The 26273-nt window shown below is 39.6% G+C and overlaps 1 protein-coding gene across 1 annotated transcript in view; it reads left to right on the top strand.

Annotated features, from left to right (window-relative positions):
* WDR70 (WD repeat domain 70) overlaps positions 1–14722 on the top strand; it is a 274164-nt gene extending 259442 nt beyond the window's left edge. The window contains exon 18 of the mRNA XM_065905250.1: positions 14547–14722. Coding sequence (XP_065761322.1) covers positions 14547–14634 — 88 coding nt within the window. The 3' untranslated portion in view covers positions 14635–14722. The remainder of the gene's footprint in view (positions 1–14546) is intronic.
* Positions 14723–26273: the final 11551 nt, after the last annotated feature.

Genomic DNA, 26273 nt, shown 5'->3' on the forward strand with positions numbered 1-26273 from the left:
ATGCTTGTGGGCTTATGGATTATGCCTCTGTTGACACTTCTGTTTCTAATGGAATGGTTAATGTCTATTACCATTAGGGATTTTTTATACTTCAAAAATTTGTTTAGAAGCATACCAAAAATTATCTGAAGAAAGAAGAATAAACAGAGCCATAGTTTAACATTTGCCAAACATAGTTAAGTATCATTTTGATAGTGAACTGCTCCAAACAGATGTACATATATTTGTACACAGAGTAGATTGTTGCAGTGTCTCCACAAATATTGAAAAAATGTCATTTGCTGTTTAACAATTGATATTAGCAACATGAGCTTCCCAGGTGGTGCTCGTGGTAAAGAACCGACCTGGCCAGTGCAGAAGAACTAAGAGTTGTGGGCTTGATCCCTGGTGTTAAACTCTTCTTTCTTCTTCCTGTGAACTTTCTGTTTATGTCTTTTGCCCTTTTGTCTGTTTGTCTTTATATTAAGGAGCTTAACCCTTTGTGTGCCATGTTCTGCAAGTATTGCTACTAGTCAGTTGTCTTTATTTTTACTTTGTTTATGACATTTTTCCCCCAACTGAAAAAATTTTATTAAATGTGGTCAGATTTAGAGGGGTTTGTTGTTGTTTAGTCACTAAGTCATGCCCGACTTTTGGCGACCCCCATGGATTGTAGCCCCCCAGGCTCCTCTGTTCATGGGATTTCCCAGGCAAGAATATTGGATTGGGTTGCTGCTTCCTTCTCCAGGGGATCTTCCCGACCCAGGGATCAAACCCAGGTCTCCAGCATTGGCAGGCGGATTCTTTACCATTGAGTCACCTGGGAAGCCCCTTAAAAATTACATCACATGTAAATAATTTCCAACATTTGTATCTGCTATTTCTTTATCTTATCTAATTGTACTAGTATTGCCAAACGGTAGTATTGCCAAAACAGTATTAAATAATAAAAGCAATAGTGCACATCCTTTTCTTAAAACATGTGTAATTGCCCTTTTTGTAGATGAAAAAAAGTCAAATATTGGCAATTTCATATCGTTCAATTTAGTAGTATCTCTCCATAAAGCATGACAATTTCTGAAAACACCCACATGCAGGATGTTAGAGAAGATTCAACAAAGATTTATGGAATACCTACAATGTGTCAGATATTGTACTAAGTTGTGGTTCATGGAGGTTATATTCTGCTAGACAGAGACAGACAATACATAAATCCATAAATGTTAGATGGTAGCACGTGCAATGAAGAAAAATAAAATAGAGATAAGGGGGCATAGAGTAATCAGGGAGCGAGAGGGGCACTATTTTCAGATACGACAATCAGGATAGAACCTCTGCTAAAGTGGTCTTGGCCTTGAGTGGAAGGAGGGAATGAGCCAGGCAGGCATCCAAGGGAAGAGTGTCCTAGGCGAAGAAAACACTGTGCGGAGACCAGGGGCATGTTGCTCTGAAATAGATGCTGAGTTTTATTGAATTCCTTTGTCGTGTCTTTAAGAATTTCTACTTTCTGTGTTTTTGTTTTGGGGGGAGGTTTTTTTGGCCACACTGTGTGGTTTGTGGGATCTTAGTTCCTCAACCAAGGGACCAGAGACGGAACCCATGACCTCTGCAGTGGAAGCTCAGAGCCCTAACCACAGGACTAGCAGGAACTTCCCTATGTACTTCTGCTTTGGTCAATGAATATGATTAACCATATTACAAAATTCCTGATAGCGAATCATCCTAGCATCTGTGATACGACCCTCACATGCTTGTGGTTTGTTCTTTGTCAGGTGTTAGGCTGCCTTCATAAAAACTTCATGTGCTTTCCTTTTCTGTATATACTCTTGAACTGCCTTGTGTACCATTAAATCTTTTTGTAAAATTTGGATAGATGGTGAAACTGTTGAAGTCAGGTGCTTTTGTGGAGGAGAGGGTGAGTAGTAACTCCTTAATCTTTCTCTTGCTTGTCTATCCCCTCATGGGAAGTAGACTCTTTAGATTTTCTGACCTTTCTGAGTCTGCTTGGTAATTAATATTTTCTTGGAAAAAAATTTGTCCACATTTTCAACTTTCTTTAAATAGAGTTAATTGAAGCAGAAATTGGTTTTGTTCATTGGTTACTCTTACCTAACGGCATTTTCCTGCATCATAGGTGGTTTAGTGTTATTTATAATTGAATAATATGCTAGTCATAGCAGTTCTGCAAAATGGGTTGAATAGATACTGTCATAGCCTTACCTTACATGTGAGAAGACTGACAATTTACAATTAAAGCTAGAATTAGACTTCGTTTTTCTTAATGCCTTGTAGGTCTTCCTTTGTAGCTCAGTTGGTGGAGAATCTGCCTGCAATGCGGGAGACCTGGGTTTGATCCCTGGGTTGGGAAGATCTCCTGGAGAAGGGAAAGGCTTCCCACTCCAGTATTCTGACCTGGAGAGTTCCATGGACATGTATAGTCCATGGGATCGCAAAGAGTCGGACACCACTGAGTGACTCTCACTTTCCCTTTCTCTTGATCCCTAATTTAATGAGCTTTTCAGAGGTCTGTGGTCTCTCTCAGTATACACTTCCTGCTGCTGCATTTTGCTCCCATCTCTTTCCTTCCATTCAGTTTTGTCACTTTACATTTATTGCATACTAAGTTCATGGTGCTGTCTGGCATGTGATTTGTTAGCCTGAATTGCAGTGCAATTTCTCCTGTGTTCACCTGCTAGAGTATACTATTTTACTGCCAAAAAGCAGAGTAGTTTTGGCAGCTAATATTTAAAGGATCTTTTCATAAAGGTCACTGTAATTGAGAATGGGTGTCTGGTTGTTCTTCTTCACTGCAATTGACTTGTGTCAGTGATGAAGTGATGAAGTGAAAATTTACTGTATCTTGCATTATCCCAGATATTAGACAAATTATTGACAGATATTAGACAAATCTGCCTGCTTGCAGATGACATATACTCACCTTTTCTCTCCAGTGATAAGAACAAAGAGTCTTTGAACCCTTTACCTTTACTTTTGAGTACTGAAGTTTCATTCCTGGCACTCGCAATCTAATAGCCCTGAAAGTTTTAAAACACAGCAGGTACAGAGGACTCTAATTTAGCGCCACATGGGCAGATTCAATTAGTTTCTTGTCAAAAGATGTTGCTGTCAGGAGGGGAGGGGAGCCGGCTGGGGAGGGGGCAGGATAAAGATCCAGAACGCTGTTAGTTTACACATCCCCACGGATGGTTGTGTGTGGGAGCTTGAACCCTGGCCAGCAGCCCGACATCCTGACAGCTCTGCCAGCCATGGGCACTCTTCTTTCTTGTTTTTTCCATGGTCACTTTTCTTGCCAGTTAAGCTGCCATTATTGCTGATTCAGTCAATTTAACTTTCCGTGTGCATATCTCATGTGATACAGTATACATGGATATGTGTGCGAGCATTGAAATATCATTGCCATCTATAAAGGATCCACTGAAGTCATGTTGAGTTACTAGGCAATATTTCAAGAGATCACTCTTCGAGTGAGTAAAGATTTGTGTCAGGAAGAGACATAAACCCATAGAGAGAAATATAACTTTCCCCCCCCTGAGTTATGGTTGCCTGACTGATATCACTGACCACTATATTCCTATGTAAAGGCCGGTGTTTCTCAAAGTGTTTTTGTGGACTGTCTGTCAGAGTTGAGGGTGGGAGTGGGAAGGTTAATAATGCACATTTCTAGACTTCACCCCAACTCAGTTAGACTGAGAGACTGGGGCTGGGAATCTGCATCTTAAGAAGTTCTCCAACTGATTATTTTGCACACTAAAGTCTGATAATAATTTTTAAAAGTAATTATGTAAAATAAACCACAAGTTATTCACCTTCTAAAACTTCATATGTATGAAATAGATTATTTTGATTATAGAAATTCTTACTGAAGACAAGTTATTTACATAGAAGAGCATTTCCCCCAGGGTTGGTTTTTTTTTTTTTTAATAGTAAGCTGCTGTGTTGTATTTAATATGTAAATTATTTTATCAGATACATTCTACATACAACTTTTGAAAATATAAATTGGGTAATAAAGGATGTGATAATAATGACACTGCTGTTATACTTACACCATGCCAGTCATGTTTAAAATTCATATATATATATATATATATGTATATATGTGTGTGTGTGTATATATATATATATATATATATATAGTTCTTTTAATCCTCACAACAATCCTATGAGGAAGGGGTATTATTTTTCCAATTTTGCATATGAGGAAACATATAACTTGACCAAAGCCATACAGGTAGCAAGAGGCCAATACAGGTAGAGCCATACAGGTAGTCTGGCTCCAAAGCCAAGCTTCCACTTTTAAGTACTTCCGCATACTGCTTCTCATCACAAAGCAACTGATAGTAATTATTGGAAAAGTTGAATAATAGTGAAGCCGAAAAGATTACTGTGTGTGCCAGCATGGCGTAGTGGAAGAATACTAGACCAGGAATCAGAAGTCCTGGGGTTTAGTTCCTGCTCCAGGGCTCACTTGTCTTCATGAGACTCTTTCCCCATGTATGAAGTAAGAGATTAGGCTACACCAATGCCCAGCTTTCGTGCATGTTTTTTTTTTTTTTTTTTTTTTAATTTTATTTTATTAGTTGGAGGCCAATTACTTCACAACATTTCAGTGGGTTTTGTCATACATTGACACGAATCAGCCATTGAGTTACACATATTCCCCATCCCGATCCCCCCTCCCACCTCCCTCTCCACCCGACTCCCCCGGGTCCTCCCAGTGCACCAGGCCCGAGCACTCGTCTCATGCATCCCACCTGGGCTAGTGATCTGATTCACCATAGATAATATACATGCTGTTCTTTCGAAACATCCCACCCTCACCTTCTCCCCCAGAGTTCAAAAGTCTGTTCTGTACTTCTGTGTTTCTTTTTCTGTTTTGCATATAGGGTTATCGTTATCATCTTTCTAAATTCCGTATATATGTGTTAGTATGCTGTAATGTTCTTTATCTTTCTGGCTTACTTCACTCTGTATAATGGGCTCCAGTTTCGTCCATCTCATTAGAACTGATTCAAATGAATTCTTTTTAATGGCTGAGTAATATTCCATGGTGTATATGTACCACAGCTTCCTTATCCATTCATCTGCGGATGGGCATCTAGGCTGATTCCATGTCCTGGCTATTATAAACAGTGCTGCGATGAACATTGGGGTGCACGTGTCTCTTTCAGATCTGGTTTCCTCGGTGTGTATGCCCAGAAGTGGTATTGCTGGGTCGTGCATGTTTTCAAATAGAAATTGTGGCACATCGTTACATACGTTTTATAAACGTGAGCTCAGGGAGGGCATTGATGTTACCTGGGCTGCCTCAGGCCTGTGTGCTTTTCAAAGATTTAATCATTCTAACTTGTTTACCTACTTACTGATAGTGATTTTAGAAGATTCTTTTTGTTTTGTCCTCAATTTTTTCCCCCAGTTTCCACAGGTTTCATGTATGTCCCTTTTCCCACTCACCCGTCTTTGACCTCTCACACAAGCATTATGAGTTAGTATATCCTGTTTATTGAGTCTGAAATATGTTTAGGTATTTTCCAAAATATGCTATGTTCATTTCCTGAAAAAGATAGAACGTTCTTTTTCTTGTTGCCTCTCATCTTCTTATGCATCCCTAATGTTTTTTACGTGTAACTGAATTACCTCACTATGTACCTGAAACAACATTGTTAATCAACTATGCTCCAATATAAAATAAAAATTTTTAATAAATAAATAATAAAAGTTATCTTTGCCTAGCTCTTCACCAAAAAGAAGGGACCATTTCAAATGGAATCTTTTGGTCAAACCTTTATTTAATCTTCATAATTCTGCAATTGTGATGACTGGGTCAGAGTTCATCTGTACCGTATTCATTCTAACAGGGTTAACAAGTGTGTCAGATTGTCAAGTCATGGCTATAATTGACTTTGGCTTTGAGGTTTTTCCTTCATAATAAACAATGGGCCCTGAGCCAAAAAAGCTTGTGGTTTACAGTCACATACTGATGACTAAATATTACAAATGATTTCCCCTCATACTCATTCTATTACCCTGGAGCTCGCTTTATGCTTTTTGAATGAATCATATCAGGAGAATATCCATAGCTAAAAAGAATTTGACCTGTCAACTTCTCATTGCAGCCAGAGACACTTTGTGACTTCTCTCTGGCCTGAGCACTCAAGGAGGAATGTAGGAAGCCTAGGTTAGAACTTAGTCAGAAGAGAAGAGACAGCCTTTGAATCTTTGAAAGGACACTTTGAATCTCTTACATAAACACTGTATCCAAAAAAAATGCCGTTTTGGAAGATTGCAGGGAGAATTTTTATTCATTACTGACTGTTCTACATAAAATTCCTCTGGATGGAAACACTGAAGATGCTTTGAGAAGCACTGCTTCAGGTGTGGCCCCAAGTTGGAAGATAAGGTTTTTCTAAGGTGCCTCCTTTTTATCCCAGGAAGGGGGTTTGTTCTTCCTCATTGCCAAAGTGGAAATGAGGTGGGACTCAGATTCTGTTGGGCTTCTGTCCTTGTTCTATGCATGCTGTTGCTGGAAGAAGACTCACTTTGTACAAATAACTTTGAGAATTCAGTTTAAAAAAATGTTCCAAGAGGAACATTAATCAGCAAGAAGTTTCAGCTATTCAGAATTTATAGATTTGAGAAAGACATTTGCTTAAGCTTTTATATTTACTTCATGAAATATTAACTATTAGCAAGTGTAGAATGTTACTAAAGCTAAAGCAAAGCAAAAAACCTATCACCCCTCCTCTGGTTAGTTTATTTAACTGTTAGCAGTAATAACTATATTGCTGTCTAATCTGCTCTTTTCTTGGTAACTCTAATAAACAAGATGACACATATAGTCAAGTGAAAAATGTTTACTATTTGCCAAATGAGTTAATCACACTGGAAAATAAAATTTTCACATCAGCCTTCTGTAAGTTTATTTTCAGTTAACACTTAGAAAAATGGGTAAGTGTGGACAGTAAACCAGTGAAACAAAGAGTCTGGATAAAGTTGGACACTTCACTACTTCCTAGTGAGGCTTATTATTAGCTCATCCCCCCTCACCTGTTGAGCATGTATGATGCTTAGGCTTAATGGAATGTTCCCCTTATTTCCTTTTTCTTCAGATCAGTCCTTTTATAGGATTTTGTTTGGGGCGCCTGAGGTAAATCTGCTATGAGACTGTAAGTTTGAGTTGACCTGTCTCTTGAGAATTCTAGAGGAGCTGATTAAATAGAAGACAGGAAATGGGTGGTCATAAAATGCCTTCTTGAAACCGTAGAATATATTTCTTGCACATTGTTTATTTATATGTGTATTTCCCTAGTTGCTGCCATGTCTTCAGTGCCCCTTTGGTTTAGTTTTTCTACTTTTTCCTCATGGAAGCACCCAAAAGAGTCTGTGTTAAATCCAGTGTATGAATTCTGTTTCTTCAAGCTGTCCAGAAAGGAATCCATGTTATGTGGCCGGTGACAAGGTTAGAAGGGGCTTAGAGGGTTTTTTGTTGTTTATGTGTTGGTTTCCTATTGGTTTTAAAAGTAGGAATTTCTGGACCAGCTTTTAAGTGTTTTCAAAACATTTTATCTTTTTGCTTGTGTCATTTTGCTCTTGCTTGACACTCTTGATTTATTTTTATAGATGTTTTCTATGCCAAGGGCAAATTAGGCCACCCCAGAGAAGAAATCTGGTTATGTTCCTAACTCTGCCGGAAGTTGCCTAATCATCTCTGTTCTTCATTGTCTTGAGAAGTGGCTAAAGTAGTCGGTTTTAAATGCCCTAAATTATCCTGAATTGATTTTTTTTTTTTTTTTTGGTCTTCCCTTTGTATATATTTCCAAAAAATTTCAAAATAAAAGCTGCTAGAAATAAATTTAAAGATAAAAATTGCTGGGCATCTAGGTTGCTTCCATGTCCTGGCTATTATAAACAGTGCTGCAGTGAACATTGGGGTGCACGTGTCTCTTTCAGATCTGGTTTCCTCAGTGTATATGCCCAGAAGTGGTATTGCTGGGTCATATGGCAGTTCTATTTCCAGTTTTTTAAGAAGTCTCCACACTGTTTTCCATAGTGGCTGTACTAGTTTGCATTCCCAGTAGATGAATGGATAAGGAAGCTGTGGTACATATACACCGTGGAATATTACTCAGCCGTTAAAAAGAATTCATTTGAATCAGTTCTAATGAGATGGGTGAAACTGGAGCCTATTATACAGAGTGAAGTAAGCCAGAACGCTAAAGAACATTACAGCAAACACATATATATGGAATTTAGAAAGATGGTAACGATAACCCTATATGCAAAACAGAAAAAGAGACACAGAAGTACAGAACAGACTTTTGAACTCTGTGGGAGAAGGTGAGGGTGGGATGTTTCGAAAGAACAGCATGTATATTATCTATGGTGAAACAGATCACCAGCCCAGGTGGGATGCATGAGACAAGTGCTCGGGCCTGGTGCGCTAAGAAGACCCAGAGGAATCGGGTGGAGGGGGAGGTGGGAGGGGGGATCGGGATGGGGAATACGTGTAACTCTATGGCTGATTCATATCAATGTATGACAAAACCCACTGAAATGTTGTGAAGTAATTAGCCTCCAACTAATAAAAATAAATAAATAAATAAAGAGCATTTCCATAAAAATGGTAAAAAAAAAAAAAAGATAAAAATTGCTGGCAAGAAAGAATAGCTGCGAGATTTAAAGCTATAATTCTCTCATTTTGCTTCTGTAAAACAGTGGCATTCCTTAGACTGGACAGATACACTCATTGTGCTAAGTCTAGTAATATGTTTTGAAGAACTGGTCTTTCTTCAGCAGATACCATACAGCTCTTATGGAAGGTGCTGACCTATGTGTAAGAATGTTGGTTTTTCGGGGGCAGGATGGTTTGGCACAAGGGAAACTTCCTTCCGTGGACTGTATCTCCCTTCACCTCCCCATCTCATACTCCTGAGGATTAGAGGCTGCTCCGTAAAGGGTCGCCCTGTGAGAATGCAACCTCAGACTTCCTTCACCGAGCATTCTGTAGCATCACACAGGGCCAGCTTCTCTAGATGTGAGAAATACTTTCCTGCAGTTGGAGTAAACTCGTCGTGTGTAGCAGCCTGTGTTGAGAACACAGATTCTCTGCTTTCAGAGCCTTTCTTTCCCGAGCGCAGGGAGGGAGTGGATGCTCTGCACAGTCTGCTCCACCCGCCGGTGCTGACAAGATAAGCTTGGGAAATTTTATTGCGATCGGAGATTTTTATTGAATCTAATAAAACATTTGGATCTGTGTTTTATAATCTTTTAATTTTTTTCTAGAAATATTTATCTGCATGAGGTTGGAAATTAGGAAACAAAGTCTGGCCTTGCACCACAGATGGTTTGAGAAGCACTGCTGCAGGCATGGCCTTGGGTTGGAGGCTAAGGCTTTTCCTAAGGTGCCTCCTTTTTTCCCAGGAAGAGGGTTTGTTCTTCCTCATTGCCAAGTTCAGGAGCCTGGTCTTTGCCTTTTTTAATTTTGGTAAAATACACATAACATGAAATTGACCATCTTAACCATTTGATGGTATTAAATACATTCACGTTGTTGTGCATCCAGTCCCCAGAACTCATTTCTTCTTGCAGTACTAAGTTCTATACCTACTACAGAGCAACTCTTCATTTTAATCTGTTGATTTTGTCTTTTGATGTACAGTTTTTAATTTTGATGCAGTCCAGTTTACCTATTTTTGCTCTTGCCTTTGTTTTTGGTGTCATATTAAAAAAATCATGGCAAAATCCAATGTCATAAAACTTTCCCTGTGTTTTCTTCTTAGAGCTTTATCATTTTTGCTCTTAGGTTTAGGTCTTTGATTGATGCTGAGTTAATTTTTGTACATGCTATAAGGTAAGGGTCCAGTTTCATTGCATAAGGATACACAGTTTTCCCAATGTTTTTTGTTGAAAAGAGCCCACTTTTATACTCAGCCATTATCTACCTGGGCAGCAAAATGAAGGGAAAAACTGGTAAGCAAGCATTGCTGGGAAATTTTGAACACTGGTTTATGCCTGATTTTGGCAATTTGGGGAAGGGGAACATGGCTATTGAATGTTCAGTGGAACATGAGAACTCAGTGTCATTATTTGATGTGAACACATAATATGGCTATTTTGCTGACAACATTTTTATTAGTTCAAAAGTGGTATTTAAAGTAAATTCATGGAGTTTCACAAATAAGACCTTCCAGTCTTCCAAACAAGTTGATACCCCTTGAGTTAAAATACCTAGAGAAGAAAAGAAAACTGTTGTGGTCTGGTAATTGAAAGTGACAGTCTTAGTGATCCTCATATGAAAATTTACTCAGTGAATTTTGCTGAGTTCATGATAGGGAAGGGGAAGGTTATCTCTTTTGAAAAACTAAGCTCTTTCTTTTGTCTCGGCTTCTAGGAAATTTAGTGCTAAGTTTTATGCTTGGTTACATATCTTTTCGTCTTTTTATTCTTGACCTTCTACTCATTTGTTTTGTTTGGATTTTCTTTACAATTCAATTTTATTGAGGTATATTTACAATAAAATACAAAATTCACCCTTTTCAAGTCTTGATAAATGTATACACCTGTAATCACCACATCAATCAAGATTATACAATGTCTCCATTCACACAAAGCGTTCTCCCATGCCTCTTTGCCATCATTACTGCTTTTCTGCCTCTTGTTAAATAGATCCATTGATTCTATGCCCTTCAGTGTTTGCCACTAACCTACTAAAAATACTTCTGGAAGTAGGTGGATTATAAGAAAATAAAAGTGACTACAGAAATGAAATAGCCTTTTCAAGCTCTAGGTTTTCTTCCTGTGACCTGTCATTCAGTTTCTTTTTTTATATCCCAAAAAAGCGACACTACAACTTCATAAGGACTTTTTTCATTGCAGCTAACTCTGATGAGCTATGAAGCATTCCCAGCTATCTTTAGAAGACCTCATTCTTTCTAATCTCTTAGAAATTAAATAGCTAGTTCTAAGGATTTGTTTTTAAACTTCCAGCACATTTTATTACAAAGTAGATAGAAGAGCATTATCTCAACATAAAGGATATTTCACTTAAACACATTTTAACTCATGGTAAAATTCACAGTATTGCCTTCATTTTTTGTGTGTGTATATTTTTGGAGTATATTGTTGCAAACATCCTCAGTACACATTGCACTATGAAAGAAAGTAAAAGTGAAAGTTGCTCAATCGTGTCCAACTCTTTGCGACCCCATGGACTGTAGCCTGCCAGGCTCCTCTGTCCATGAAATTCTCCAGGCCAGAATACTGGAGTGGGTTGCCATTCCCTCCTCCAAGGGATCTTCCCAACTCAGGGATCGAACCCAGGTCTCCTGCATTGCAGGCGGATTCTTTACCCTCTGACCACCATGAGAGTGAAAGTGAAAGTGAAGTCTCTCAGTCATGTCCAACTCTTTGCGACCACATGGACTACAGCCTGCGGCTTCTCTGTCCATGGGATTTTCCAGGCAGGAGTACCAGAGTGGGGTGCCATTTCATTCTCCAGGGGATCTTCCCAGCTCAGGGATAGAACCTGGGTCTCCTGCTTTGCAGGCAGATGCTTTATCCTCTGACCACCAGGGAAGCTCCTAAGCGCCATGGATGGTGCTGAATAGAGGAAACCAGGCACAGAATAACACGCACTCTAGGCATCCTGCAGAGACAGGCCGGACACGGGGGCGGCTGCTCTGTGAGACCAGGAATCAGGATACGGTGACCCTGGGTGGGGGGTTAGTGACTCGAAGGGAATATGAGGGGCTTGGGAGCTAGTCATGCTGTTTCTTCTTCAGGGTGTTGGTTCCATGGCATTGTGAAAATCCAGAGAACTGTACGTGTATGAAATAATGCACTTCTCTGTTTGTGTTATACTTGAGTTAATATTAAAAACACACACTTCATCCTCGTCCACCCTGGGCCTTTAGCCCTTTGGGACCCACTAATCAAGTTCAACCTCCACATTTAGTGGAGTAGGAAACCAAGCCCTTGAGAGGGGAAACACCTGTTCCAGGTGACAAAGCCAGTCAGGGGCCAAACTGGGAATGAATCCCCAGCCCGAGGCTTAGCTTGAGGGCTCCTCACCGCTCCAGGCTTCCAGAGGATTCTTTTCAGCCAGACAAATTTGTTCCTGTACTGGTTTGTCTATACCCAGAGGATCAACACTTTTGCCAGAAGGATGAAATATGTCATGAGCACCAGTTGCCTTGTTGTAGCATGTTAGAAAGTCAGTGGCCCTGCTCTCTTGTAACTCAGCAACTCATGGCCTATGAAAGTCTGCAGCTGGTTTTGGAAATGTTAGAGTTATGACTTGTTTATGGATGTCACAGCAGTGTCTTGAAGTGACAACAAGAAATGTAACCAACTGGATTGTGTATGGGGACAGTGTGGGCTCTAGGCAGGTGACTGGAAAGATAGGAGCTGTGACTAACTTGTACATGAGGAATTCTGGTGCATGGCGTGCATCGAAACAGTGTCTGCATGGAAAGTGGATGGTTTATGCTGCTTCCCCAGGATAATAAAGCAGCAGCGAACAGTAATAATAAAGGTTGTTTTTTCCTTGCATATGTATGTATATATGTATGTATACATATGTATATATGTATATAATTGACATATAGCACTGTATGAGTTTAAAGTATGATAGCGATTTGATTTACATACATCATGAAATGATTACCACAATGTTTAACGAGCATCCATCATCTAATACAGAAACACAATTAAATAGATAAAAAAATTTTTCCCTTGTGATGAAAACCCTTAGGATTTATCCTCTCAACAACTTTCATATATAGCATAAGGCAGTTTTAATTCTATTTATCATGGGGTAAATTGCATCCCTAGTATTTATTGGTCTCCTAACTTGAAGTTTATTCAACTTGACATTAACTTGAAGTTTTGAACTTTTAACTTGGAAGTTTTCGACTGCCTTCTTCCAATTTCTCCTCCTCCATCCCCACCTCTGATAACCACAAATCTCATCTCTTTTTCTGTGAATTTGTTTGTTTTGAAGTATAATTGACCTAAAACACTGTGTTGGTTTCTGGTACGCTGCACAGTGATTTGATATTTCTTTTTGTGTGTGTGTGTGTGTTCCTACAAACTTCTTTAATGGAATATCAGAAAAATTTATATAATATTATTGAAGTTAGAAAAAAGAAAGACATCCAAAAGTTTCCAAGTTTGCCTTGATGCTAGTAAGTAATTACTTCAATTATTTTGACAGTTGACAAACTAAATTCTTTTTTTTTTTCATCCAAGAGATTTTTATTTTTATTTTTATTTTTTTATTTTTATTTTTTTTTTATTAGTTGGAGGCTAATTACTTCACAACATTTCAGTGGGTTTTGTCATACATTGACATGAATCAGCCATGGAGTTACATGTATGATTTGATATTTCTATGCATATCAGTGATCATCATGATAAGTCTAGTTACCATCTGACATCATACAAAGGTGTTACATAATTATTGACCCTATTCTCCACTCATTTCATAATAGTGACTCATATTTTATAACTATAAGTTTGTACCTCTTCATCTCCCTCACCTGTTTCTCTCCTCTTTTTACCCCCTCCCCTCTGGCAACCACTTTGGTCAGTAATATAAGGTTTTAACCTTGTTTCACTTGCCAAATAAAGGGGATTTTTGACATTAGTTTACCATTCTTCAATGACCTTCATATTATGAACTGAACTCTAAATGAAGATGTAAACTAAAGTACATCATCTGCAGATAGCATGCTTTAATGTTCCCTCATAATGCAGTAGACCTGCTTTTAAAAGGAAACCAGCATGACTGAGAGGGGCATAAATTATGAGCATCTGATATTTTCCTGCAGTTATTTTCTGTGTGAATGATGTAAAAAGGAACAACATTGAACCAGGTATGTTTACAAAGCACAAGTCCTGATGCAAAGGTTGCTTGATGTACTGCATGTCAGTATTACACCAGTGATGCTCAGTGGTAGATCCTACAATGCTGGGTATTCGCATGCATTGATCTGGGTGTTTGGTGGAAGGAATGTTCATTCGTTTTGTTTTTTACTTTTGCTGACAGGTCCAAGTTACCATATGTGTTATCTGTCATTTTAAACCCATGAAATAAGAAAACTCTTGCCTCAGATTCTCCTGTTTGTGTGCCCTCTAATCAAGTGCATTTGGACTACTTAAGTCGAGGAACAGCCCACAGAGTTACAGAGACAGACTGTAGATTCTTGCTTGGTGACTATAGTTTGGCCTCCCAAACAGTCCTGGTTATTTAGCCCAAGTTTGAGGTGGAGGGTGGTTATGGATGTGTGAGTTTCCACTGAATTTGATACATTTTCATTTTATTTAAGGAAAGGACAACATACATAGTCTGCCACAGAAGGAAAACCTTTAAAAGAATCTGAACATAATTAAATTTCCATTATCCTTTTCTTTGCCAGAAGGTTAATGATTCTCTAATAATTGAGATGTAATTGATCCCCCAAATGTGCTTCTACTTGATGAAAGTAGCAAAGTCCAATACACACTTGCTGACTAAATTTTTCCTCTTCTCTTTAACTGTCTTTTAGGACTCAGCCCAAAACCATGTTTGCCCAAGTTGAATCTGATGATGAGGAAACAAAGAATGAGCCAGAATGGAAAAAACGTAAAATTTGAAGAATCTCCTATGAGAGCTGTTTGCATGAGGGGGAGGGATATTGAACAGGTTTGTTTTTTTAATGAAATAAAAACACATTTTTATGAACAGGTTTTGTCCTTTGCATTATTGAGCTATTAAAAAGGTTGGTAGCTACCCTTCACTAAACTTGTGTTTACATTTTCTTACCTATGACTATTAAACTGTATTATAAGTAAATAAGAAGTAAATTCTTAGCCTATTATCAAGTACTTTCAGTATTTTAGGACTTTATTCAACAGTTATTGGTCTTATACAGATTGTTATAACCTTGGGGGAGGGGAACGTACTTTGAGATGTACATCTGTCATGAGCAATTCTAAGAACACAGTATGGAAATGAACATCAAAATGGTTAATATCTCTGTATAATTTCACAACAGTTGTTTACATGACTGTAAATAATTAGGCTGAGTTCAAACTGAAAGTTTGAACCATTGCCATGCTAGGAAACAATGTGTATCTGATTATCCTAGAACAGCAGAAAGCAGTGATCAGGAGTTAGGAAGTGGGCTTTGAAATAAGACCAGTGTGGGTTCAAATCTTGGCTCTGCTCTTTACTGTCTGGGTCACTTTAGGAGAGTTATTAAGCTTCTCTCTTCTGAACCGGGGTCCCCAACTGCCAGGCCAGGGACTGGTACCCCTGTCAGATCAGTGGCAGTATTAGATTGGAAATAAAATGCACACTAAATGCAGTACACTTGAATCATCCCGAAACCATCTGCTCCAATTCCCACCCAGGTCCGTGGAAAAATCATCTTCCATGAAACTGGTCTCTGGTGCTAAGATGGTTGGGGACCGCTGTTCTGGACTCAGATGATAATAGTATAACCTTCAAAGGTTTGTCAGGGCATTAGATAAGACATACGTGTAAAGCATTTAGTATAGTGCCTGACATGCAGTAAATATAACAGTAAATACTTGCTCTTTTAAAATAGAGCTAGTGATAATGACTTAGTCTGGTTTTTATCTGTATTAATTTAGAAAAGTATAGAAGTGCTTTGTAAATTAAAAGCTTTGTAAGTAGAAGACTTTAAAAATCTTTCTGAGAGAATTTGTACTTTTGTGATTAGAAAGCTAAATAAAAAAATTGGCAGTTCGTCCAAAGTAATAATGAGTCAATAGAATAAAATCCTGTTTCATTCTCAAGCATGAAAAGGTCCACTTGTATTGTGAGTAACAATGAGGAAATCATCTCTGTGCTAAATTTGCCTTCTCTCCCCTAATTTCGCATCAACCCAGAGTAGTTTTTGCCTGTCAGATCATCTCCAGTAGACAATTCAGATTCTTTAGTACTTTTGCCTTCTGCTCTCCTCGTCTCTTCTGTCCCAGTGAACAAAATAGTTATGAAAGTGAATGATGACCCAGAATGTGTATCAGAAAGCTCCGGGTTCTGTGAGCTTCACATACCACCTTTCCCCACACCTTTTCCTTGAACAACCCTTCAAACTCATACAGATTTTTTTTCCTCCTATAGTTCTGAGGTGGCAATGGGCATTTTTAAAGTCTAAAAACCTTCAATCTTATAAGCTATTTTCTGTCCTTTTCTTCTCCCATCCCCATCTTCATCTGATTCCCCTTCCCTTGTCACTTAGCTTAATAGATAATAAGAGGAAGAACTAACATTTGCTGAATGCCTACTCTCTGATAACTACTATTTTTTAAATTAATTTTTATTGGAGTATAGTTGTTTTACAGTGCTGTTAATTTCTTCTTGTTCAATCACTCAGTCGTGTCTAGTTCTTTGCGACCCCATGGACTGTAGCATGCCAAGCTTCCCTGTCCTTCACTAACTCCTGGAATTTGCTCAAATTCGTGTCTGTTGTGTCAGTGGTGCCATCCATCCATCTCATCTTCTGTCACCCCCTTCTCCTGCCCTCAGTCTTTCCAAGGATCAGGGTCTTTTTAATTGAGTTGGCTCTTCGCATTAGGTGGCCGAAGCATTGGAGCTTTAGTTTCAGCATCAGCCCTTCAATGAATAATCAGGTTAATTTCCTTTAGGATTGACTTGTTTGATCTCCTTGCTGTCCAAGGTACTCTTAAGAGTCTTCTTCAGCACCACAACTCAAAAGCATCAAATTCTTTGTCACTCAGCCTTCTTTGTGGTTCAACTCTCACATCTGTACATGACTACTGGAAAAATCAAAACTTTGTCATAGCTTTTCTTCCAAGGGACAAGCATCTTTTAATTTTGTGACTGCAGTCACTGCAGTGATTTTATAGCCCAAGAAAAGAAAATCTGTCACTGTTTCCACTTTTTTCCCATCTATTTGCCATGAAGTGATAGGACTGGATGCCATGATCTTAGTTTTTTGATTGTTGAGCTTAAAGCCAGATTTTTCACTCTTCTCTCTCATCTTCATCAAGAGACTCTTTAGTTCCTCTTCATTTTCTGCCATTAGGGTGGCATCTTCTGCCTATCTGAGGTTGTTGATATTTCTCCCGACAATCTTGAATCCAGCTTGTGATTCATCCAGCCTGGCATTTTTGCGTGATGTATTCTGCATATAAGTTAAATAAGCGGGTGACAATATACAGCCTTGATGTACTTTTCCAGTTTTGAATCAATCATTATTCCATGTTTGCTTCTTGACCTGCATACAGGTTTGGCCGGAGACAGGTCAGGTGATCTGGTATTCCCAGTGCTTTAAGAATTTTCCACAGTTTGTTGTGGTTCTTCTGCACAGCAAAGTGAATCAGCTATCTGATGACTCCTATCCTAAACTCTACCTACCTTAGCTCATTTAATCCTCATAAAAACCCCATGAGTAGGTAAAATAACTAAACCCATTTTACAGATGAGACAAAAGAAGTCCAGAACAAAAAATAATCTAGCTAAGATTACATGTAGGGAGGACTGTATGGAGACACCCAAGATACCTAAACGTCAGTAATTAACAAATTATTGCTCTAAATTGTCTATTCTTATTGAAATTCACTTCATCTAAAATCAATTACAGACCACTGTTTTGTTCCAGCTGCTTAGGATTTGTAAATTTATTGCTTCTTGGATAAAATTTACTGAAATCATGTCAGACTTTTTCCCTTCTTAACATAAACATTGCACCATATGGAAATATTCGTCTTGCCGGGAGGGCTGGAGTGAGAAACAAAAACTTGATCATAGTGGTCTTGGCGGAGTCTGCTGTGATGTAAGGGAAGGGGAAATTGTGCAAATTTAGCACTAAGTTGGTTTTTCTCATTATTACCCAGAGCACAAGTGGCCCGTCTCATGCTTGAGATGCTCTGTCTCACTCAGGGGGCTGGTAAAAAAATTATTTTTCCACACAAGATTATCGAAATGCACATAAGAATTTCCAGTCTCAATTTTGGCAAGCAAGGACCTGGGAACCAGGACTGGACAAAGAGGGGGTGCTCATTTAATCTGCTGTTTCAGTGCCAGGATGGTGACCCCATAGGCCTCACCCTCTCTGGCCCCTCAGGGCTCTCAGCTCTCTGCCCCATATAACCTTGTATTCCTGATCCCGGTCAACTCCATTTCTGTTCCCTCAAGTAAGGAACCTGAAAGTTAAAATGACTCCTCCTTCACCCCTACTCCCACCTCATCTAGTTACTTGCTGGTTTCTATTTGTGCTGTGTTCTGAATCTCTCATATTTGACCTCCACGGCTCTCCCTACCAGCCTGACTGGAATTGAGACCTCCTTTGATCCCTCACCAGAACCTCTCAGGAGCCTCCCTCCCAACTTGTCTGTTTTTCATTTGGTCCTCATCTAATCCATCTTTTTTTTTTTTTTCCTATCAGAATTAACTTTCTAAAACCAAACCCTATCATTTCATGCCTCTGCTTAGAGCCGTGCAGCGACTCCGTGTTCTCTCTCTAACCCATCTGTGTGGCCCTGGGGGCATCGACATCCAAGATTTGGCCTCTCCTGGTCTTTTTTTTCCCCACTGATTTTAATAATTTATCACAGTTTCTTTTTAAAAAATTTTTAATTGAAGGATAATTGCTTTACAGTGTTGCATTGGTTTCTGCCATACAACAACACAAATCAGTCATAACAATAGACTGGTTCTCCTGGTCTTTCTTCCTTTAACTCTTGCTGATCTCACACAGCAAGTAGTGTTGGAGAATACTCCTGAGAGTCCCTTGGACTGCAAGAAGATCAAACCAGTCAATTCTAAAGAAATCAGTCCTGAGTATTCGAAGGACTGATGCTGAAGCTGAAGCTCCAATACTCTGGCCACCTGATGGGAAGAACTGACTCATTGGAAAAGACCCTGATACTGGGAAAGATTGAAGGCAGGAGGAGAAGGGGACGACAGAGGATGGGATGGTTGGATGGCACCACCAACTCGATGGACATGAGTTTGGGCAAGCTGTGGGAGCTGGTGATGGAGAGGGAAGCCTGGCATGCTGCAGTCCATGGGGTCTCAAAGAGTCGGACACGACTGAGCGACTGAACTGAACTAATCTCACACCTGTTTCTGAGGTCCACCCAAACTGAACCCAGAGGTACCATGCTCTTTGGCACCTGAATGCGTTTGCACATGTCCCTTTGTTGTCTGCCTGTTTGCTTTTGAAATTGGGGAGCGTTCCACCTTCCCTAACCCCCCCAGGCGGACAATTATTTCCACCCTCCTAGGCCCCCATGGCTGCTTACATACCTCTCCACTGCAGCCTTCTTTCATGTTGCATTGTAAATCTGTATGTGTTCATGGCTTGCAGGCCTAAGGGTGTCTGTTTCCCCCACTGGGAAACAGACTGTAAAAACTAAAATACATTGGGTTCTGTGAATATATAATGAGTTTGTTTTGAAAAATGAGAAGAGCTGTATTTTTTTTTTTTTTAGTTTTATTAGAGTATAATTGATTTGCAGTGTTGTGTTTCTACTGTACAGCAAAATGAGTCTGTTATACATATATCTGCTCTTTGTAGACTCTTTCCCATACAGGCCATTACAGAATATTGAGCAGAGTTCCCTGTGCTTTACAGTAGATTCTTTAGTTCAGTCACTCAGTCGTGTCCAACTATTTGCGACCCCATGGACTGCAGCACGCCAGGCCTCCCTGTCCATCACCAGCTTCTGGAGTTTACTCAAACTCATGTCCATTGAGTCGGTGATTCCAACCAACCATCTCATCCTCTGTTGTCCCCTTCTCCTCCTGCCTTCAGTCTTTCCCAGCATCAGGGTCTTTTCAAATGAGTCAGTTCATCTCATCAGGTGGCCAAAGGATTGGCGTTTCAGCTTCAGTATCAATCGTTCCAATGAATATTCAGTACTGATCTCCTTTAGGATGGACTGGTTGGATTTCCTTGCAGTCCAAGGGACTCTCAAGAGTCTTCTCCAACACCACAGTTCAAAAGCATCAATTCTTCAGTGCTCAGCTTTCTTTATAGTCCAATTCTCACATCCATACATGACTACTGGAAAAGCCATAGCTTTGACTAGACGGACCTTTGTTGGCAAAGTCTCTGCATTTTAATATGCTGTCTAGGTTGGTCATAACTTTTCTTCCAAGCAGTAAGCGTCTCTTTATTTCATGGCTGCTATCACTATCTGCAGTGATTTTGGAGCCCCCCAAAATAAAGTCTCTCACTATTTCCACTGTTTCCCCATCTATTTCCCATGAAATGATGGGACCAGATGCCATTATCTTAGTTTTCTGAAGGTTGAGTTTTAAGCCAACTTTTTCACTCTCCTCTTTTACTTTCATCAAGAGGCTCTTTAGTTCTTCTTCACTTTCTGCCATAAGGGTGGTGTCATCTGCATATCTGAGGTTATTGATATTTCTCCCGGCTATCTTGATTCCAGCTTGTGCTTCATCCACCCCAGCATTTCTCATGATGTACTCTGCATATAAGTTAAATAAGCAGGGTGACAATATGCAGCCTTGCTGTACTCCTTTCCCTATTTGGAGCCAGTCTGTTGTTCCATGTCCAGTTCTAACTGTTGCTTCCTGACCTGCATATAGGTTTCTCAAGAGGCAGGTCAGGTGGTCTGGTATTCCCATCTCTTTCAGAATTTTCCACAGTTTGTTGTGATATACATAGTCAAAGACTTTGAAATAGTCAATAAAACAGAAATAGATGTTTTTCTGCAACTCTCTTGCTTTTTCAGTGATCCAGAAGATATTGGCAATTTGATCTCTGGTTCCTCTGCCTTTTCTAAATCCAACTTGAACATCTGGAAGTTCACGGTTCACATACTGTTGAAGCCTGGCTTGGAGAATTTTGAGCATGACTTTGCTAGTGTGTGAGATGAGTGCAATTGTGTGGTAGTTTGAGCATTCTTTGGGATTGCCTTTCTTAAGGATTGGAATGAAAACTGACCTTTTTCAGTCCTGTGGCCTCTGCTGAGTTTTCCAAATGCTGGCATATTGAGTGCAGCACTTTCACAGCATCATCTTTTAGGATTTGAAATAGCTCAACTGGAATTCCATCACCTCCACTAGCTTTATTCATAATGATGCTCCCTAAGGCCCACTTGACTTTGCATTCCAGGATGTCTGGCTCTAGGTGAGTGATCACACCATCGTGATTATCTGGGTTGTGAAGATCTTTTTTGTACAGTTCTTCTGTATATTCTTGCCACCTATTCTTAAAATCTTCTGCTTCTGTTAGGTCCATACCATTTCTGTCCTTTATCGTGCCCACCTTTACCTGAAATGTTCCCTTGGCATCTATAATTTTCTTTTTTTTTTTTTTTTAATTTTATTTTATTAGTTGGAGGCCAATTACTTCACAATATAATTTTCTTGAAGAGATCTCTAGTCTTTCCCATTCTATTGTTTTCCTCTATTTCTTTGCATTAATCACTGCCGAAGGCTTTTTTATCTCTCCTTGCCGTTCTTTGGAACTCTGCATTCAAATGGGTATATCTTTTCGTTTTTTCCTTTGCTTTTCACTTCTTTTCTTTTCACAGCTATTTGTAAGGCCTCCTCAGACCACCATTTTGCTTTTTTGCATTTCTTTTCCTTGGGGTTGGTCTTGATTCCTGTCTCCTGTACAATGTCACGAATCTTCGTCCATAGTTCTTCAGGCACACTATCAGATCTAATCCCTTGAATCTATTTGTCACTTCCACTGTATAATCATAAGGGATTTGATTTAGGTCATACCTGAATGGTCTAGTGGTTTTCCCTACTTCCTTCAATTACAGTCTGAATTTGGCAATAAGGAGTTCAAGATCTGAGCCGCAGTCAGTTCCCAGTCTTGTTTTTACTGACTGTATAGGCTTCTCCATCTTTGGCTGCAAAGAATATAATCAGTCTGACTTTGGTATTGACTATCTGGTGATGTCCATGTGTAGAGTCTTCCCTTGTGTTGTTGGAAGAGGATGTTTGCTATGACCAGTCTGTTCACTTGGCAAAACTCTATTAGCCTTTGTCCTGCTTCTTTCTGTAATCCAAGGCCAAATTTGCCTGTTATTCCAGGTGCTTCTTGACTTCCTACTGTTGCATTCCAGTCCCCTGTGATGAAAAGGACATCTTTTTTGGTTGTTAGTTCTAGAAAGTCTTGTAGGTCTTCATAGAACTGTTCAACTTCAGCTTCTTCAGCATTACTCGTCGGGGCATAGACTTTGGATTACTGTGATATTGAATGGTTTGCCTTGGAAATGAACAGAGATCATTCTGTCATTTTTGAGATTGCATCCAAGTACTGCATTTTGGACTCCATTTCTTCTAAGGGTTTCCCGCCCACAGTAGTAGATACAATGGTCATCTGAGTTAAATTCACCCATTCCAGTCCATTTTTGTTTGCTGATTCCTAAAATGTCAATGTTCATCTCCTGTTTGACCACTTCCAATTTGCCTTGATTCATGGACCTAACATTCTGGGTTCCTCTGCAATATTGTTCTTTATAGCATCAGACTTTGCTTCTGTCATCAATCACACGCACAACTGGTTGTTGTTTTTGCTTGGGCTCTGTGTCTTCTTTCTTTCTGGAGTTACAGTAGGTTCTTATTAGTACCTACTTTATATATAGTAGTGTGTATATGTCAATCCAAATTTCCCAGTTGATCTCTCCCCTCCTTTATTCCCTGGTAACCATGCTTGTTTTCTATATCTATGCCTCTACTTTTGTTTTGTAAACAAGTTCACTTGTACCCTATTTGGGGGGTACTTCCCAGGTGTCACTAGTGATAAAGAATTTGCCTGCCAATGCAGAAGACATAAGAGACGTGGGTTTGATCCCTGGGTGGGGAAGATCCCCTGGAAAAGGAAATGGCAACCCACTCCAGTATTCTTGTGTGGAGAATCCCCATGGACAGAGGAGCCTGGTGGGCTTACAGTCCATAGGGCTGCAAAGAGTTGGATATGACTGAAGCAACTTAGCACGTACACTTTTTTTTTATTCTACATAGAAGCAATATCATATGATATTTGTCTTTCTGTGTCCGAGTTACTTCACTCTGTATGTCAATCTCTAGGTCCATCAATGTGGTTGCAAATAGCATTATTTTGTTCTTTTTGTGGCTGACTAATGTTCCATTATAGATATGTACCACGTCTTCTCTATCCATTCCTCTGTTGATGGACATTTAGGTTGCTTCCATGTCCTGGCTATTGTAAATAGTAATGTAATGAACATTGGGGTGCATTATCTTTTGAAATTGTGGTTTCCTCTGGGAAGGGAGCTGTATTTTATTCACATTTGTATTTCTAGATCATAGCTCTGTGAAAGAGGTTAAAAACGTGCTCATTAAATATTTGGCAGAGGGAAGGGAAAGACAGGGATGGGGAATTAAGTATGAGAAGCACTTCTGCCTTGCAGATGGGAAGTAGGAATATGAATACCAAAGCTTGGTCCATATCCCAGCTGCTTTACCTTTCTGTGTTGGGATTTACACAGGTCACTGGAATGTTCACAGGTAACTGTTGAGGAAGAAGCAAGATTGTAAGCAGGTATCAGTGCCGTTACTGGGGTGGCCCAAGCAGATCTAAGCCACCATGACATACTCAGGCACTGACTTGTCCTGTGTCACCAAAGATCTGAGATGCCGGCAGCATGGGGTCTTTACCCATGGGTGTCTGTGAGCCTCCTCAAAGAACATAGCATATATTGCATTTGCTCATGTACATTTTTCTGTAGAGAGGATCACTAACATTAATTAAAATTCTGGGACATTAGGTGTTGCTAGTAGCTCTTTCATCTCCCAAAAGGACTGTGTAGAACTGGGCCATTCAGACTTGAAAACCAGAACATGACCCTCAATCACATTCAAACATGTACAAAGCACCAGACTGTTAAGTGAAAAACTCTAGCACACTGTTCTTAATCTTAGGCAGTTAATATTACTGCTTTAGGGACTTCCCTGGTGGTCTAGTAGCTAAGACTATATGCTCCCAATGCAGGGGCCTGGGTTTAATCCCTGGTCAGGGAACTAGATCCCACATGCCACAACTTAAAATCCTGCCTGTGGCAAGTAAGACCTGGTGCAGCCAAATAAATATATAAATATTTTAAAATACCTTACTGCTTTGGAGTCAGATCCTATATTTATGATTTGAAAAATTGTTAACCTTCTGTCCCACTTAAAACCTAAAGAGTTCAGCTTCATGATTAACATGCAAGTAGCATACAAAGGTGAACATTTCTTTATGTTATCTAAGAGCACATGAGATGGGCCAATTTGGGTGAAATTTTAAGAATCAATATGACTATATCAGGCAACTGTGAGCCCTTCTATGTTTGATAACCCGAGTCAGATGTGGTAGGGGGAAGGGAGGGCAACCAGGTGCCTGCTTAGATGTATGCAAACAGCCTGGCTCAGGAGGCCTTCAGAGGTGATATGCCTCATCTATTTATCAGTCTTCTTGTGTGGGAGGCGATCAGAAAAGAGAGGGTTGTTAACAGACACCTTTGAAAATATCTATCTGGAATGGGACATACCACAAGGCACTAGGACAAGTAGACAATTTTTTACTTAATATCCTCACCAAAGATCTGAGAGAAGACCAAGTCAGGAGCAAAGTGCCTAAAGATAGATGAGACTGTGTGTGTGTGTGTGTGTGTCTAGAAGTTTGTAGGTAGAAAAGGAACTCTGAGGGCAAGGAGAAGAGAAGTTTGCTGTTCTAAGTAGTTTTATGAATTATCAGAGAGTTTATACTAAGGGTCAAAATTGACTTGTAATGGTGATAAAAGATGGCCACAAGTTCTTCAACATTCCTCCCATCAAGAAGATCCCTTCCCCTTAAATCTGAGCAGGCCCTGTAATGGCACGGCCAGGAGAACATGGCAGAAGTGGTGCTGTGCTAGTTACCACCGCCAGGCATTAAGAAACTTGCTATTTCTCCTTTTTTCTTGGAACATCTGTTCTTGAAAGCTGGCTGCCATGCTGTTAGGATGCCCAAGTAATCCCATGGAGAAGCCCACATGGAGAACTGAGCCCTCTGGCAGAGAATCCAAACTGGGCACCCGGCTGACAGCCAGCACCATCATGCTACGTGCTATCTTAAAAAGTAGATCTCTCAGTCCCAGTCAAATCACATCTGCCATTGTTGCAGAGATGAGCCAACCTCTGCTGTGAAAGTTGCTCAGTCATGTTTGACTTTTTGTGACCCCATGGACTATATAGTCCATGGAATTCTCCAGGCCAGAATACTGGAGTGGGTAGCCTTTTCCTTCTCCAGCCAATCTTCCCAACCCAGGGATCGAACCCAGGTCTTCCTCATTGCAGGCAGAGTCTTTCCCAACTGAGCCATAAGGGAAGCCCAAGAATACTGGAGTGGGTAGCCTATCCCTTCTCCAGCAGATCTTTCTGACCCAGGAATCGAACCAGGGTCTCCTGTATTACAGGTGGATTCTTTACCAACTGAGCCATCAGGAAAGCCCAATCTCTACTGAGCCCTGCCTAAAACGCAGACAAATGAGGATAATGAATGATTTTTATCATTTTAAGCAATAAGTTGTGGGCTTGTTTTGCTAAAATATATGATTCGAACAACCTGAAGAAGAAAAAGAAATTATTCAACCATTCAAATACAAATACTGCTAACATTTTGATGAATAACTAATTTTTTTCTTTTATCTAAAATTTTGAGATTTATTTTCTCTTTTAAGCATTTTTTAATAATATTAATTAAAATATGATATATTGTCACTTTTAAAATAAATGTAAATTTTCCACACTATTTCAAACCTTATGTATAATTTTAGAGGCAACTTTGTTTTTGTTTAGTCACTAAGTTATGTCTGATTCTTTGTGACCCCAAGGACTGTAGGACTGCCAGGCTCCTCTGTCCATGTGATTTCCCAGGCAAGAATGCTGGAGTGGGTTGTCATTTCCATCTTCAGGGATCTTCCTGCCCCAGGGATCAAACCTGCGTCTTCTGCTTGGCACTTGACCCCCAAGCCACCAGGAAAGCCCTAAGGGCTACTTAGTCATCCATTATATAGATGTGTCTTCTCTTGTTTTCAAAGTTGGTATTATAAGCAACGGTGCTTTGTCTTCATATCTATGCCTAGAGTTTCTTTATATACATAGGATTCTTTTCTTATAATTGGTTACCAAAATGGAATTTTAGGGTGTCAAAAGAATGATTCATTTTTTTCTATGAGTGATTTTAGTAAATTATCTTATCAGTGGATGCCCAGTTGGAGAAGCCAAAGGTAATTCTGAGAAATAATCCTAATTACTGGGTTGAATGGTGTCC

This window comes from Muntiacus reevesi, chromosome 14 (assembly GCF_963930625.1).
Source record: "Muntiacus reevesi chromosome 14, mMunRee1.1, whole genome shotgun sequence".
In the NCBI taxonomy this organism is placed as follows: Eukaryota; Metazoa; Chordata; class Mammalia; order Artiodactyla; family Cervidae; genus Muntiacus; species Muntiacus reevesi.